Here is a 16,925-nt window from a genome sequence, read left to right on the forward strand (position 1 = left end):
TACACCACAGTGATTACAACTCCTATAACAAGTAGGATCAGTTGAGGGAACTCCCTTACTCTGTTACAATGGAATGTAGAACATGTGATAAAGCTTTAACAGTATCTTTTTTCACCTCTACAAGATTCTAATACAGTATATTAGCTTTTTTGCCTTCATTAGTCTCCAGGATTTCCAATACATTATTTTACACACACACTCACTTACCCAGGCTTACCCTGGGCAATCACAGGCTTTCAACAAATTTCTCCCACTAAATACAACAGAAACACACACGCACTTTTTCAGACAAACATTAGGACAGGACTTTCTGTAGCCATTGAAGATAAAATCCCAGACCGCAGACATTATGGACCCTGCTCTCCGATAATGTCTCCATTGACTTGATCAGCTCCCTGGTTAAAGGAGTACTCAGCTTTGTGGTGCATGATGAGCTTGTTGTTGACGAAGTAGAAACTGTCCGAGCGTGTTTCAAAGGGGTTGTCAATCATCTCCTCGACTGACCAGGGTAAAAGAGACACAAGGAATGTGTTGAAACACTAGTGCATCTGGAGTCAGACGTGTGAGTGTGTGTGAGAGGGAGAGAGAAAGAGAAAGAGAAAGAGAGAAACAGCTGTGTTTATCTGTCCACATGTCCCTATGGGAATAAAAACTTGTAAAAGTGAAAGTCTTATCTCATTACGAAAAGGGTTACTGTCAGGATTAAGGGATGTTCTCACAAGCATAAAACACAGGTGTGTGCGTGTGTGTGTATGTGTGTGTGTGAATTTGAGTATGTTAAAGGATAATTCCATTTATCTTCAATGTGGGCCTTATTTTCCTAGTTTTTGCCATCATGGACTCTCATCATGATGATGATTGTGTTGATAATTTCATCACTGCGTTCATCTGTCCAGGTCATTGGGAGCACTGCTGTCCCAACACACACACACAGGGCCACTCCTCCAACAGTTGAATCCAAAAAGACCTTTCAACACATTGACACTCACACTGCAATGGGACCTTCCTACATCCTGTGCCGGAACTAGAGTAACTAGGTTGTGTTTTAATTTTTTGGAGTTAATTGTTGGAGATTACCGCTTTGGCCTTGTGTATGTGTGTTGGGACATCAGCGCTCCCAGCAACCTGGATGTATGAACACACTACAGCGAAGCAAGTGATAAAATTTTCAACACAATCAATCGTCATGATTGGAAAAACAAGGAAAATAAGGCCCGGGTTAAACATTACCAGAATTATCCTTTAATCATGTTAATCCCACCTGTTTCCGGTTCCAGGTCGGGTAAGCAGTAGATGTGCTCACAGGTGTTCCTGCTGTATGGAATGCAGAACCCGATCTCAAAGTCAAAGGTTTTGAGAAGGAGGCTTCTGAAGAAATGCCTCTCGATCAGGCGAAAGCGGCTCACTGCCTTGCTGCCCACTGTAAACTCCAACCTGGGAGACAGGGTGCTGAACAGCTGAAACTTGCACTTGTAAGAAAACAATGGTATTTATTTGATACATGTGAGCTTACTAAGACCATCAGACATAACATGAGCCATTTAGTGGATGTGGTATATCAGTGGTGGCAGTATATCTTACAATAGTAAAAGCACAAATACCATGGTAAGATAGTACCATAATTACATTTCCTAATTAAGGAAATGATTGAAGTATTCCCTAAATTCGTTTTAATTTCAAAAGGAAAAATATGTTTTTCAAGTTATTTTTATGAACTGATCATGTTTTGTATGCTCACGCAGTAAGAACTGGTATAATTGTTTTGAAATGTAGGCCTAGTGAAGAAAGTAGTCTAATGATTATGTTTACATCTGCTCTATTCTTATTTATAATTATCTTCCATTTTCTCTTTCATGTATCCTTTTAAATTTATGTCTTTCTCTGCTACACTTGCATTACCAAAAACATCCATGGGTGCAAAGGTGTTACTGTTTAATGAGACTCCTGAATGAGAGAAGTGGAAAAAGAAAAAGTAGTATTATTCGAGCTCTTACAATTTGCATTGGATTCTGTTGATTTTCAACATACTGTACATTTAGGGACTAAACATGCATTAGCCCAGAGAATAGCAACATTATGTCTTGTTTGTTGTACATTCATGGACGCACGCACACACACACACACACACACCAACAACAGCAGTGCATTTTACAGAATAAAATATCAATATGTGTTGGATTGACTTACGTAGCCCCTATTTCTCTGAGGGACAGGAATGCAGGGGAGAAGCGATACTGGATGAATCTGCTTGTATCAAGTTCCGTGACATCTGTAATCTCTGGAGAGAGAGAGAGAGAGAGAGAGAGAGAGAGAGAGAGAGAGAGAGAGGGAGAGAGAGAGTTGGAGAAGGAGAGGAACACTGTAATGTTTTGCTTTCTGGTCTATCCAAAATGGCATTAAATCACACTACAACTAGAATGTGATCTCACATAACATCCTTTTTAATCTCTTTATTGATTGGCTGTTAGTTTTAGTTTTTTGTTTTGTTTTGTTTTTTAAACTCAATTCATGATCTAAACTCTGTTCGAAACCGTTCCCATTCCCCTCACTATATAGTTCACTATGGTAGAAAGTTGTTTTATCTTTTGATATATGACTGGAAATTGGAGGAAATCGATAATAACTTACAGATCTTGACATCATAAATCACAGCTTTTGCACACATACTGTGTGTATGAGACCCAAGATGGAGACATATGGAAGTGGTCATTCAACCCTCTCAACCAACAATAGAAGACTGGTTGTACTCAGCAGCTCCCAGTGGAGCACACACACACACACACACACACACACTAACACACACATGCAGCAGTACCTGTCGGACAGTGTTTCTTGATATCGAGGATAACTGCTCCACTTCCCAGGTCCCTGATCTTGAAGCGAGAGAAGTTGATGTTGTAGATGTTTTCTTCTGGTGAACACAGGTAATCTGCCAGACATCCAACCAATACAGCATAAATTTAACTTCGTTTTTTTTTCCAATAGTCTTTTATGACATTTCTGCTTTACCTGTGTATCGTAGAGAGAAACAGGAAAAATGTTAAAAAAAATTTATCTTGTTGATTTTTATCTAGTGCATAGTATGCATGTTAGCCCACTGATCCAACAGTGGGCTAACATGTAGCCAACCCTTTTGCATCAACACTGTATGAATGAATGAATGAATGAATGAATGAGTGCATGAATGAATGAATGAATACTTTATTTTCATGTCATGATTGTCCAAATATCTTATGTTCAAACAACAAACTTCAAATTTCAACGTCCCTTGTACAATAGAAATGTACCTCTCACTTCACTCTCTTCACCTTGCCATACAAAACATACAAAATGTTGTTGACTTTTATAAGGGCAGTACAAAACAAAATTGACTTTATTTTCAATTTCATTAAAGGATAACGCTGGTGTTTTTTAATGCATTTCTTACCTTCAACAAACCCTATGAAAATAACAAAATCAACAATGCGTTTGCTCTACTCCATTACTTTCCGACTTCTCACGTTCCCTTTTTAGCCTTGAAACCAGAAGTCATTGGCTCCAATTGTAAGCTAAAAACCTTTAAATACAGCTCACAAAGACATAGTTTCAATTTTAAAAATCACTAACTGTTACCACAAAAAATCAGGCTATTGTAGTTATTACCAAATCAAATTCAAATGGGAACAAATTCTTCATTATGACGGGGACTATTTTCGGTGCTACGGAACTACTTTCCTGAGATCGCAAAGTGTTTACAGCCGGCTTATTAAGTTGTTTGAGGAAAAAGTCAGCCGGCCCGGTGCATCGTGATGATGAAATATGCTGCCCAGACCAACGGCATGGCTCTTTGACGTGTTTTTAATCGTTTTTTTAATACAATGGAAGTCTATGGCTGCTGGGACATGGCTTCATTGGGCATCGGCTACATGGACGAGACTTGTTAGCAAAACAAAATCATTGTTGATTTTGTTATTTTCATAGGATTTGTTGACGGTAAGAAATGCATTAAAAAACACCAGTGTTATCCTGTAAGATGACACATGACAGATTCTCTCTACCTCAGAAGCGCCTAGATAACAGCCTGTTTCAATATGGTGGGATAATATAGATTGACCTGAATTGAGCATACAGTGATCTTTTCCTCTTGGGCAGATTATGTAGGACAGAGTTTTCAGTAAAATATTCATGCTCAATCTCACAAAAGGTATGTAACTCTGGTTTTGCTCCACATTTCTGTAGCCCATATTTCTTTTACTTTCAGAAAGGCTAGTTCTTTTACAGTGTGAATATCAACTTTTGCCTTACTCTTGAAAAGATCCTCACAACCCAATACTAAAAACATGTCATATATTTCCCTTGGCCTGGGCCCCTTTGTTTGTATATCCTATTCAAATATACTTTTAGCCAACCTACTTCCCTCCATATCCAACAATTTATTCCATAGCTGTGCAATACAAGCCCACCATCTCTCCTCATCCCATATCTCCAGCAATTGTATTAACTACCTGACACTTCTAGACAAAGCACAGCACCCTGAAGTTTCTTGATGTAGATTCTATACAGCCTGCTTTCTTCACTCTAACCATAAAATCAGTTGCAAAATGTAGACTGCTTCTAAATGCATTTACTGTATACACATGTACACACACAAACAGTATTGCTTCCCTCCTCACAGTTCCATATTTCTATCTTCCTTATGGTTCAAATGATAACAGATCTGTGCCAGTGGCATGAACTTGACTCACCTTTAGTGTAACCGTTCAGCCTCAGGACATATTGTGGGGTCACTGGATCACCAGGTTTCCATTCAGCCACCACCTCCTCCTCCTCTGGCGCCACCGATGCCGCCTCCCCTGAAATGAACCCGTTCCACTCCTCTATGCCTCCATCAACCACCATCTCCCCCTGTTCCATGGCCTCCTCCTCCTCCCCTCCCTCTCCCTGTTCTCCTTCGTTTTCCTCATGTAGTGTCTGGCCCGCCTCCTCTTTACTCCCTAGCATGGTTTTTCTCTCCCTCTCCATTTGGCATGCCAACTCCTTTTTCTATCTGGAAATATCCTCTGGTCAAATTCAGGCCCAATTTGTCATAAGGGTCTTTTCGCAAAGCGTAGCAATTGCAGTTGGACAGGATATTATCCACGCATCAGCTCACACAGCTCAGGGTGTTGGTGGCTAAACAGATTATGTCAATCTGGATTTGGCAATCTGAGTCAATCCCTAATTAAATCTGGACACGCAGGCTATGGCCTCACTGGAGGGCCAAAATACTGTGGGCACAAAAGTCTGCAAAGCAAAAGCGTAAAATACCATTGTTGAATGTATACTACATTTTGTAGAATGTACTATAAGAGCATTGATGTGAGTGAGACAAAAAGGGGAATATAAAATAGCAAGCCTTCAAAAGAACAAACTTTATATTTTCACCTAACTTTATAATTCAGCAATATGGGTTGTTTAAAAATCTCACTTTGAGTTTACTAACACAATTAGATGTCCTTCATATGTCAAGAGCATTTATAGCAGGGGAGGAAAGTAGTAGTCAGAAGTAGAACAGAGCTTCTATTATGAAAACCAATGTCAGGCTTGCGTTCTCTTCAAATCTCTGACATGCAAGATGAATCAAGAAAAGAGGAAGTTGTCTCATGACTTACACCTCATAGCTGGAGGCTGTTGAGAAGGCAGCCCACACCCTGCCTCAACCAATCGACTTGCACCTCAATATCACGCTGCCACGGGAGTCAAACTTCCTGCTTTCTCACTGCAGTCAAGAGAAGGGTGATTGGATGTTTGCGATATCCAATGAGCCGTCAGCAAGCAGGCATCACCCTGGGCATGAAAGAGGAAATCCTGTGTAAAAGGGAAGAAAAAGCAGTGCGATGCAAAGACTTATATGACATATGAGGTATGTGGGCTTTTTGTTTTAGTTCAGTGCCATTTCTTTGGTAATTGTGTTGTATTGTGTTGAGTTTTCCTCTAACAACATAATCTTTCAAAGAGGAGTGCGATAGGACAATGTCATTTTTAATACGTGACATGAATCTCTGTCTCTCTCTTCCTGTCTTTAACTTTCTTTGTGTGTCTGACAGATGTTGTCAAGAACTCTTATTCCCCTGCTACTCAACCTTGCTCACCTCCTCGCAAAACCTGTCACTGATTCCACCACTGACGTTCTGAGAGAGACCACAACTTCCAAGTCCAACACTAATGCTGAGCCGCTGTCATCGTCACTCCTAGCAACTGCCAATGGCACATTCAAGACACAAGGGACACTAACTACCAGTTCAGCAGCTTTCAGCAACAGCAGACAACCAGCAAGAGACAGTGATGTCAGTCAAACAACTGCAGAGCAGTTGTCAATTGTCCAAACACAGTTGGATGAGACAAGCCAGTTAAATGGCAACACAGTAAATAATAGAGATGTAAGTACACAAGCAAACAGCATAATGACCTCTGACACCAACAAAATAAGCACCACACCACTCTATCTTGATTTTGGCCCTATCCAAGGAAACAATCAGACATCCTTAAATAAAAACAAGACTCTTAACAACACACCAAAGTGTAAAGAAGGAGATTGGAGATCTTTGTCTCATCAGTCCTCTAGACTGGTTTGTTTCATCACTTTGTGGCTTCTGGGAGTGACCGCTTCTGTCTTCCTGGGTCTGACCATCTGTCTGTGGGTGCGACTGTCCGTCCAGCGAGGGAGGACGGTGAGCACAGGGCGGCGAGGGACAGCGAGAGGAGTAGACTTGAAGAACTTATGGGTGGCCCACAGATCCACCCCAGAAGAGAGGGTGGAGTTCTGGTATACCAGTGGCACGACGATAAGACACGACAACGTAGGAGGGAGGGAGGAGAAAAGGACAGAGCACAAGAGTGAAAGAAGGAGGGAGGGCAGCAGAGAGGAAGAAAAACTGTGGACTCAGCCCAAGGTGACTTTGAATGACATAACAGAGTTTTGGTACTCACATGAGAGACTGAAACCAGAGGACCCCACAAACCAAACATGATAAGCCAGGAAAACTTCGCAGAGGAGTAATTCATTAAAACAACAATATATTGCAACTGATGCCTGCTTTTGTATTGTAGTTATGGAAAAAAAAAAAAAATCAAATCTGTGTTGTTTGAGTTTATATTAAATAGAGATATAAAAACATTTTGTGACGTTTACTACTCGTTATTCAAAATGTGCTGAACAGTTCAAGAATTTGATTTACAAACACTGGCATGTTCTAAATTCTGACAGATCCACTTCCAATGTGTTTTCAGATCCTCCATTGACAGTGTTTTCCCATGGTTCAAATCTTAAAGATAGACTTGTCAACTCTGATTTGCCCCCTGTTGTTGAATCCAAATGTAGACTGGCGCCACTTCCTCATGGTAATTATAAATGCAATGCCTGTGCACAATGCAACGGTACTTATAAATGCAATCATTTTAAACATCCTCATTCCGGTAAGAAGATACAAATCAAAGGAATTATCTCATGTTCCACTAGGGGTGTCATCTATTTGATTACATGTCCCTGTGGTAAAGCCTATGTAGGAAAAACAAAACAGGAACTGAAAGCACGTATAGCTGAACACCGCAGCACAATCAGATGTAAGAATATGACCTATCCTGTCGCTGCTCACTTTGTTCAAGCTAATCATCCTGTTTCTTCTCTCCGCTACATAGGAATTGAGAAGGTCACGTTGCCCAGACGAGGGGGCAACTTGGATACTCTACTATTGAGGCGAGAGGCAGCTTGGATCCACCACCTCAAGACCCTTGCTCCTCTCGGCCTCAATGTAGACTTTGACCTCAAACCTTTTTTGTAAAGTTGTAAATATATTTTGCGTGTTTTTGTATTGAGAACATTGTCTATTACTGATGGTATATGGAGGGCCTCTTGATGAGCCCCCTTTCTCTCTATGTGTGGTTTCTCCGCCATTGGATCATGTATTTAATACTTTCTATATCGCTATGTATTTCTATTGCTTTCTATATTGTTAATGCTCAAGTGGCCACTCTAATGTTCATGCTGAGGTTTTTGGATGATATCTCTGTGTTTTATTTCTATGTCTAGTGATCTCCATTCATTTGAGTGTGAGTGTTTGCACCTGTGTGCTAATGATTATTGATGCTGTCCTGTGTGTATATAAGAGAGTCAACAGAGACAGTCTTGTTCATACCCTGACGAAGACAGGTTTCTATCGAAACGTTGGTTTTTACACAATAAAGAATTCTGCATCGGAGCTATGGGAGTGCGGCTACAACTTTTTACTTTGAATAATGCCAGGTGACCATGAAATTTGAACAATCGACTCTTTTGCAGCAATTGATATTTTATGTTTATAGTTGAGTTTAGATTATTTATATATAAATATGCATTGTGTAAGGGCAAGATGCTCCATGAGTGATTCAGATTTTTTGTTTTTTTGTGACCAAGTTTTATTTAATTTTTTTTCCAATGTGAAGGATGCAGGTACGTTGATAATGACATTAGATATTTGAGGGAAAAACAAAACAAAAATAATAATAATAATAAAAAAAATATTAAATAATATAAAATAAATAAAATACATTCATATATATATGTGTGTGTTTTATGTATTTTATATATTTTATATTTTATTTATTTTATTTTATTTTATTTTTTTCATACACATACATACATACACATACCCACATCCCTCCCTTCCCTCTTCTCATAGCACCAATTCCCAAAGATTGATGTGATTGAATGATTCAGATTTTTGAAATATTATTTCTCAACAGTGTAGAAAAGAGGATGTCTCATATTGTGGTCTAGTTATCAAGCTTAGTAGAAGTAGGACTGCTCTTGTATAGCATCAACATTTATTTGGTGCAAGCCTTCTAAAGCCACTACATGTTGACTTGAGTAAAGAATGTTTTTGTACACCTTGCATTACTGGGTGGGGGAAGTAAATGGCTTACATTCTCCCACCTCCCCTCTCTTGACTACTGTTGAGGTGCCTTTGAGCAAGGTGCTTAACCAACAATTGCTTCAGCAGAGCTTCCTGCTTCCTGGAGGCCAACAGTACAAGACTGTGGTTGTACTGCACAGCTCCCAGGTGGTAATGTTACTATCACAGCAAATTTCCCCTAAAAACATCCACCTATGAAGAGCACTATAAAAAGAGATAAATAAATAATGTTTTTTTTTTTTTTACTTTACACTTACTCTCTTATAGGTTAGAAGTATGAGTTGAATATGTACGGTACATAAAAACAACTCAATAATGTGCTGCAATATGAGCTTAAGACCAGTCGTGTTAAATTATTACAGCATCTCCATCTGCTGCACACACACACACACACACACACACACACACACACACACAAGCATGAAAGTGCGTACCAATGTAAAAACATGTCAGGTTCCCTTTGCTTGAGAAAAATGAGAAGTTAATTCTACAAATAGGCAGGACAACAGATAGAAGACTAGGCTCAAAGCATCTAGGCAGCTCTCCAGCTCCACCTATCTCAGCACTTACCAGAACTGCTGTCAAAACTGTTGTCAGAACTGCACACAGAGATGATAAGAGGGGAGGAAAGAAAAGAGGTTTGAAGAGTAGAAAAAGAGGAAAGGTGTTTTGTATGTGTGTTAGTCCTCGGTGATGTGACCTGGGTCTTAAAAGTCCACTACTTCACCAAACCACATGTACAGTAGGTAAGTAAACTTTACTTTTTCTTTGCTTTTTTCCCAACCATTTTTCTTCTCAACCATTGCTGTTTTATTTATAGGATGAAAACAAAACACTGTTGTCTGTATTTTTCTTTGATGATACAAATGCAGAAAAGGGGTTGAAAGTTATTTTGCATGTTGTCACACAGAAAAAAGTTTATATTCATATTGCTAATCATTACATATTGTGAGGTAGCAGACAAGAATTGGTTACTTCCTCAAATTTGGGAAAGTGAACAAAGCAATGAGCAGCAGGTAGTTTTAGTTAGAAACCACTTTTAGTTAGAAACCATCTCTAGTATCATTCAATCTGTTACTTTCTCTCTCTGCAGACCACAAGCTGGTAGTTGCATCGATGCTGCAATTTCTCATGCAACTCTTGAAAAAACCAACAGAAAACAAGAGCAAAGGCGGAAAGAGGAAACAAAGGGCTGTGTCTTTCCTGCATAGCACACCACAGCAAATGGTTAAAGACACTGAAAGAGCACAGTAAACACTCAACTCTTAAGTCACCCTTTGCCTTTAACCATCAAGAAGACTAGAAGACTTCAGAGAGAGAACAGACTTAAAGAGATGAAGTGACTCTGTGCTGGGCTGCACAAGTTTCTGCTCTAACCCACTAAGAGTTCTCTGAAAAAAAGTCACCCTATCCGATAAGTGAACCAAACTCTGATTCCTTATAGATCATGTCACCACCAAATTTGGCTCCAAGTGGGTCTACACTCTGCACTCTGCTTCTATCCCTCACTCTACCCCTTATTCAAAGCCAGGACTTATCCTCATCTGGTTATTTCCCTACATCTGCCATATCCCAGGACGTACCTAAGGAAACCACCTTACCTACCTACATTGAGATAATGAGCTCACCTGATCATGACACTGAGGTAACAGATGCACCTATCATGGATGCCATTACCACAGTCCTACCTGCAACCACTAGAGTACCAACATCTGTGACTGAAGCTGCCAATATTGCAGCACCAACTTCGGGTGCAATGATTCTTTTTTCTTCAGCGTCTACCCACAATAGATTAATTGTGGAAATCGTGCTTACTGAAACTACTACAGTAGCAATGCCCATGTTGGAAGCTGCAACAACTTCATCAGTTAGTGAATCTGCTGCTTCAGAAGCCTCCCCTCATGCCACAGAGGGCACTATGTCCCTTACTACCACCACTCATGGTCTGGATCCCACAGTCAATGTGTTGACCAAAGCCACCACCGCATTGCCACCCACTACTAATAAATCCCTTACCTCACCAATCCTGCCAAGCATTGGTCACTCCACCAAAGCTGGCACTGTAGACTCTCCCACACCTGATGCTAGCAAAGCAGCCTCAGAATCCTCCACAGAGTACACAACAAAGCCATCCTCTTTAGCCCTTACCAATTCACCTATCTCCCCTCTGGTCAATGGCATTCCCCATCACCTTTCTGCCCAGCCAACACTCACTGCTACTACCATCATCCCCTATACCTCTGGGTTAACACTGGCTCCAGTCCTCATAACGGATCGAGTTAAGCCCAGTTTGCTCTGGATCATAACTGTTATTTTCCTGGCTGGTGTGGTATGTGTTGGCGGAGTCCTCTGCCTCTGCCTGCTCATGAAACGGAGGAGGCAGAGCCAGGTTAAACACTTTGGCTCCAGCATACGGAGCAGCCATCGGTCCAAAGGGGTGGAGGATGATACCTGGGCAGGGCAGGTGAAACTGGCTGGGGCTAGAGGGTGGGAGGAGTGCAACAGAGGAGAGGGGGGAGTGAAGGAAGAGGAAGGGGAGAAAGAAAGGGACGAAGTGGACCTAGTACTGAGCACATTCATCACCAATGAGACAGAGAGGGAAGGACCCAACGGAGGAGTGGGAGAGGTGGGGTCAAAGAAAGTGAAGGAATGGGTTGAGGCAGCTCTGCTGTACATTGATGAGGACACAGAGGAGGAAACTCCTAAACCAGCCAATAAGACTAACACTGAAGGAGAGAAACAAGGGAATGAAAAGGAGTTGGGAGAGAAGGAAATAGGAGAGTGGAATGGACTAACCATGATGGATGAAGGAACAACATTCTGCTTAACAACAGCAGTTTGAAAATGGTTCAAATACACTGATGGAGGAAATGATGATCATCTGTCATAGTTTCATTGATGAGTATCTTTTTTCATCAACTGGCAAGTGGATTAAGATTGTCATTGATCAGTCTAATGTCATAGCTGCCAAAGTAGTTTTGGGAATAAAAATGACTGACAAAATGATTTGTAGAACAAATAGAATTATTAACCATGGCCAATATTTTATTATTTTACTTTTACCAGTGTATAATTTTTTCTTTTTTCCCTTTTTGATTTGTACATTTTATTTAGTTATTTGGCCACAGTAATGTTTTGTTAATTATGCTTTTCAATATTGTCTTGATGTTTGTCTATTTGTCTTACTATTGTTGAAAATCAATAAATACATTGTTCAAAAAACAAAAAACAAAAAAAACCATGGCCAATATTTACCAAAATACATCATTTCAAAATGTGCAACAGGCGTGTCGACAGGCGAAAACGTCTGTTTGAATAACGCTGTGATCTCCTGTCTTTACCTTTGACACACACACAAATTTAAGTAGATTAAGTATGTTTTGCACACTGTTTATTTTCCACTTAAGACCACCAATTGCCACCGATAAAACTACGATGTAAATAGCACACCTTTTGGTGCAGTGAGAAACCAGGGGTTTCAGAGATTCCTCTCTCCCATCTTCTCCTCTCCTCCCTTTACTCTCATCTGCTTTCCTGTCATCCTCTCCTCTATTCTCCTCCCCTCCTTTTTACTCCTCTAATCACTTCTTTTCTGATCTCCTCTCCTGTCACTATAATGTTTTGTATCAACTGTTGTCACTTGCACTTTCTTACCGTTATCTCCTCTCCTCTTACCTCACCTCCATTCTGAGGTGAGGTAAGGAGGAGAGGAGATAATGCTTAGCAAGTTAGAAGAGTTGAAACAAAACTCTACAAGTGACAGAAGCAGAAAGCAGAAAAGAAGTGATTAGAGAAGAAGAGGAGAAAAGAGGAGGAGGACATGGAGAAGGGGTGGCTCAACAGACCCCTCCCATGAACCAAAAGCTGACAGGACACAATACTGCTCTTCCTAGCTCTCCTAGCGGTCTCCTAATTGACTAGAACCATCTATTGGTCAAACTTGATATTACACCTCTTATGTTACTGAATATCATTACAGGCTGGAGCCTGCCTCCCAGGCAGATTGTAATTAGCCAGGTGCACCTGCTACTATACTGTACGGTGGCCATTTTAGGACATCCTCAGCCACCTTTGTCATTTGTACTCATATTTAGCTGTCTTTTGTCATGATTTAGGTGGACTTGCATCAGATTTAGCTGTCTTGTTATGATTTAGGTGGACTTGCTTCAGGTTTAGCTGTACTTTGTCAAATTTAGATGGAGTTGCATCAGGTTTAGCTGTCTTTTATCAGACTTAGATGGAGTTTGTCAGATTTAGATGGACTTGAGTCAGGTTAGCTGGTTAGCTGTACTTTGTATTTACCAGTTACAGGTAAATACCCCCCCCCCCCCCCCCTCTTTATTTTATTTTATTTTATTTTATTTTCTTTCTCTCCTTGGCATTCTGTAATGTAATGTAGTAATGTAATGTCTCTGTTTAACTTAGTTAATATTACTGCACTGACTGCTCCCCATCTCCTCTTTCCCATTCACACTAACCAAAAACAATACTATTATGAGATTGGTTCACAAAGGTATCATCAGGTATATACATAGATATATTATTGATAGCTAGCTAAAGAGAAATTATAGGCCTATAGCGACTAGCTAGCTGGCACTTATTTGCCACTGTAACCAGGGGCGGAAATCACGGGGGGGACAGGGGGGTCCGGACCCCCCCTTCCTGGGACTAACAGAGAGTTGTCCCCCTCAATATATCATTGTAAACATAACTATATAATTTTAAATAATATAATAATATGCATTGAAAGCACTTGTGCTAATTATAGACGCAAAACAATGCGTTTTTAAGTTTCGAAAGATTGAGTCCCTCTCTCATATGCCTCACAGTGGTTTGGTCCACTGCCAACCTCCCTCCCCGAACCCCCACACACACACATTAGCCCTCGGTACGAGTGTGTGTGGAGGATCTCTGGAAGTGTGGCAGTGGTGGCAGACCTCCAGTAAGTAGCTGAGGTTAACTTAAAACAAAGGATGTGTCAGACATTTTTCTTTACTTCTACCACTCAATAGAATAAAACACATTCACAATTGTAACCAGACTACATTTTGTTCGCTCCATTACCTCGCGGTTGAATCTTGTGCGTCAGCGTGTTGGTACGGAGCCGCGTCTCCTAATGCATGTGTGTGTATGGAGGCAGGAGGTCTGTCCACAATTAAAATCCTCATAACTCGCTGAATTTTCGACCGATTTTCAAGCGGTTTGGTTTGTTACAAATGCCAGACATGTATTTATGATACAGGATAGTTGGTTAAATTAAAATGCGGGATTTCATACCAAAATACTTTATCTTTTGTAGATGGTAACAGTAATACTTCTATAATATAATATTTAAGATTAACTTACCCTATGTAATTAGGTTCTAAGTATATTATTTTTTTCTTACTGCATGTAAAATGGCTGCCACTATGTTATTTTGTTCATAATTTTGGAAATAAATGAAGACTTAATTAATAAAAAAGACATAATTACAACAAACATTATGTTAAATATAAGTAAGTTTCTGGCAGGCTTCATAGCGTTCTGGACTTTTACACATTGACAGCAAAACATTAGAGATCTGCTTTTTCGGGAAAACAAAATCTAATTAGGCATATATTAGCTTTAGTTCAGTTAATGGGTGTTGCATCTCACCTACTACTGTAAATAACCTGCATGCTGTGTGTGTGTGTGTGTGTGTGTGTGTGTGTGTGTGTGTGTCTATTTGTCAGCCAGCCAGGTCAGTTAAAATGGCAGAGAAAAGAAAAACAGACATCCGATCATTTTTCAGTGCACCGAAACGGCAAGTAGAAAGACCCCAGTAATATCAAAGGCAATTTGATAAAATCTTCATAAGAAAGGAATGAAGTGCTTGATGTTTCATAATGGACCTCTATATACATTTAATACAACAGTACTTTTGGCGGCACCTTTGGTGTCCCCTTCAGGAATTGCTCTTGAGAAATTTTTCTGTTTATTGTCCCCCCCAACAGTGAAATGAAATATCCGCCCTTGACTGTAACATTAGCTTCAACTCAAGCTAGATGCCTCATTTAAACTTCAAAGCTAGCTATCAATAGCTTACCAAAACCATCAAAAAAATACTAGATTGATTATAAGCTAGCTAGAGAAAATAACACAGAGCTAGCTGGCAAATACTTTATTATTTGTTTTCTTAATTACAGTGTTGAGGCCAAGACAGTACAGCAGTTTCACTGTATACAGATTCTGCCTGGATGCTGCAGGATGCAATTTATCTAGCCCAGTAGGTGGCGCATGGCCTTTCTTGACTGCTGCATTACAGTAAGTCACAGACCAATGTGGTAAACAGCGAGTCAGTGCATTAACCAAGCTGTTAGTGGCACCTGTGGTAGAGAAAACACACGTTTCCTTGTGACCTTAGCGCAAAAATGAAGCATGGAATTGTCCCAATAAAATGCCCCTTCGGATGAAAAAAGTGAGGGTCTCATGTTCTACTAGGCTGCCCCTACAGTAGAAAAAAACAAGCTTCATTTTTGCCCTAAGGTCACACCAGATGGGCATTTGAGCCACTCAAGTGCACCTCTTGAGTGGCTCAAGAGGGGCACCCCCCCTTTGCTTCACATCATCCCCTCTCTTTGCCCTGTCTTTCCTGTCAATCTCTACTGCCCTGTCAATAAAGGCGAAAATGCCAAAAAAATAATCTTAAAAAAATGAAGCATGGAAGTGCCGGACCTACCCTGGTTAAATAAAGGTATATAGCTAAAAAAAAAGAAAAGAAAAAAAGGGCACTCCGGCACAGCAAAAAGGGCAGGGGCAGTCGCCCCCTCTAGCAGAGTTTAATGGTGTTGTGATTCTGTTCAGAAGTTACATGCCATTTTATGAGAAGCCACGCCCAACTCTGACCACCATCTGCTTACGTCACACACAGCACCGGTAAAAGTCACGTGAGTGGAAAATAAACTTTAATTGTGCATTAATTTCAAATAATAATTGATATGTAAGGTTGTTGGGAATTCATGGAAATTAAAACATTTTCTGCAACTAATACAGTTTTACAAGTACAACACGTAAGCATAATGACAGGGCAAGTTGGCCCTATGGGGATAAAATCTTATACAACTACAAGCCTTTATTTTTGTCCTTTTCCATCCCTTCACTAGGGCCTTACCAGCCACTAGGGTGGCAGACAATCTGCCTGTCCATTCTGTCTCTTCTGAGAATTACATTCTAACAACGTAATTGATGTTTACTTTAACATAACATGGTGATAATTTATCTTACATTCAAAAACTGTCAACACAATGTTTGTGCAGTGTGGATGAATGTGGATGTGTGTGTGTGCATGTGTGTGGTGTGTCTATCTGTCATAATAGATACAAGAATCATAACATCCTAACCAAACTAAATAACTAAACTAAATATATGATCACATGATTCATCCTGTGTATGGTTGCCTAGATACAAGGGGTATAGGCTCAACTTACCCCATTCTTTCCTACTACTAAAATGTACTTCTCTATATATCTGACAGAATGCTTCATGAAGTCAAGTTCAAGTCAAGTTTATCTTTATTATCCCTCAAGAGGGAAATTCATTTGGCCAGTAAAAAATGACATAAAAACATTAAAACATTAAGAACAACAACAACAACAACAACAACAACAACAACAACAGCAACAACAAAACAACAACAACACAATATAAACATCTTCCATGAGTACAAGAGCAGGTACACATTGTTGTTACACATCCATTTTGGCCACATCTAGTCTGATAGTGGCTGAGACATTAAAAAGACTAAAAACAAGGGTTTAAAAAGACTATTTGAGGCTCCCGGCTGTATGAACAGCAAAGACCAGAGCAATGTTGTCCATTAATGCATTAATGCAATGAAAAGAGACAAGCAGCATGCTACATTAGTGAAATGTTCCACTTTACCCTGGGCAAACCCCCAGTTAGCCCCTCGTCCACCATTTGGTCAGGAAGGGGAGGAAGTGTGTGTGTGTGTGTGTGTGTGTGTGTGTGTGTGTGTGTGTGTGTGTGTGTGCATGCGCG

The 16,925-nt window shown here is 40.2% G+C and overlaps 3 protein-coding genes across 3 annotated transcripts; 2 read left to right on the top strand and 1 right to left on the bottom strand.

Annotated features, from left to right (window-relative positions):
• On the bottom strand, positions 1 to 4,980 carry mmp25a (matrix metallopeptidase 25a). The gene is made up of 5 exons (XM_071921723.2): positions 4,725 to 4,980; positions 2,816 to 2,929; positions 2,188 to 2,278; positions 1,262 to 1,434; positions 1 to 499 (listed from the first exon to the last, which is right to left on the bottom strand). Exons 1-5 carry the CDS (start codon positions 4,978 to 4,980, stop codon positions 348 to 350), a joined length of 786 nt encoding a protein of 261 aa, XP_071777824.1. The 3' UTR covers positions 1 to 347.
• Positions 4,981 to 5,747: 767 nt separating this feature from the next.
• LOC144539515 (uncharacterized) lies at positions 5,748 to 7,126 on the top strand. Its single transcript, XM_078284876.1, has 2 exons — positions 5,748 to 5,881; positions 6,066 to 7,126. Exons 1-2 carry the CDS (start codon positions 5,870 to 5,872, stop codon positions 6,987 to 6,989), a joined length of 936 nt encoding a protein of 311 aa, XP_078141002.1. The 5' UTR covers positions 5,748 to 5,869; the 3' UTR covers positions 6,990 to 7,126.
• A 2,407-nt stretch (positions 7,127 to 9,533) lies between these two features.
• On the top strand, positions 9,534 to 11,949 carry LOC144539519 (uncharacterized). The gene is made up of 2 exons (XM_078284888.1): positions 9,534 to 9,646; positions 10,003 to 11,949. Exon 2 carries the CDS (start codon positions 10,357 to 10,359, stop codon positions 11,749 to 11,751), a length of 1,395 nt encoding a protein of 464 aa, XP_078141014.1. The 5' UTR covers positions 9,534 to 9,646; positions 10,003 to 10,356; the 3' UTR covers positions 11,752 to 11,949.
• The last annotated feature ends 4,976 nt before the right edge of the window (positions 11,950 to 16,925 follow it).

The sequence above is a fragment of the Centroberyx gerrardi genome, chromosome 7 (assembly GCF_048128805.1).
Source record: "Centroberyx gerrardi isolate f3 chromosome 7, fCenGer3.hap1.cur.20231027, whole genome shotgun sequence".
In the NCBI taxonomy this organism is placed as follows: Eukaryota; Metazoa; Chordata; class Actinopteri; order Beryciformes; family Berycidae; genus Centroberyx; species Centroberyx gerrardi.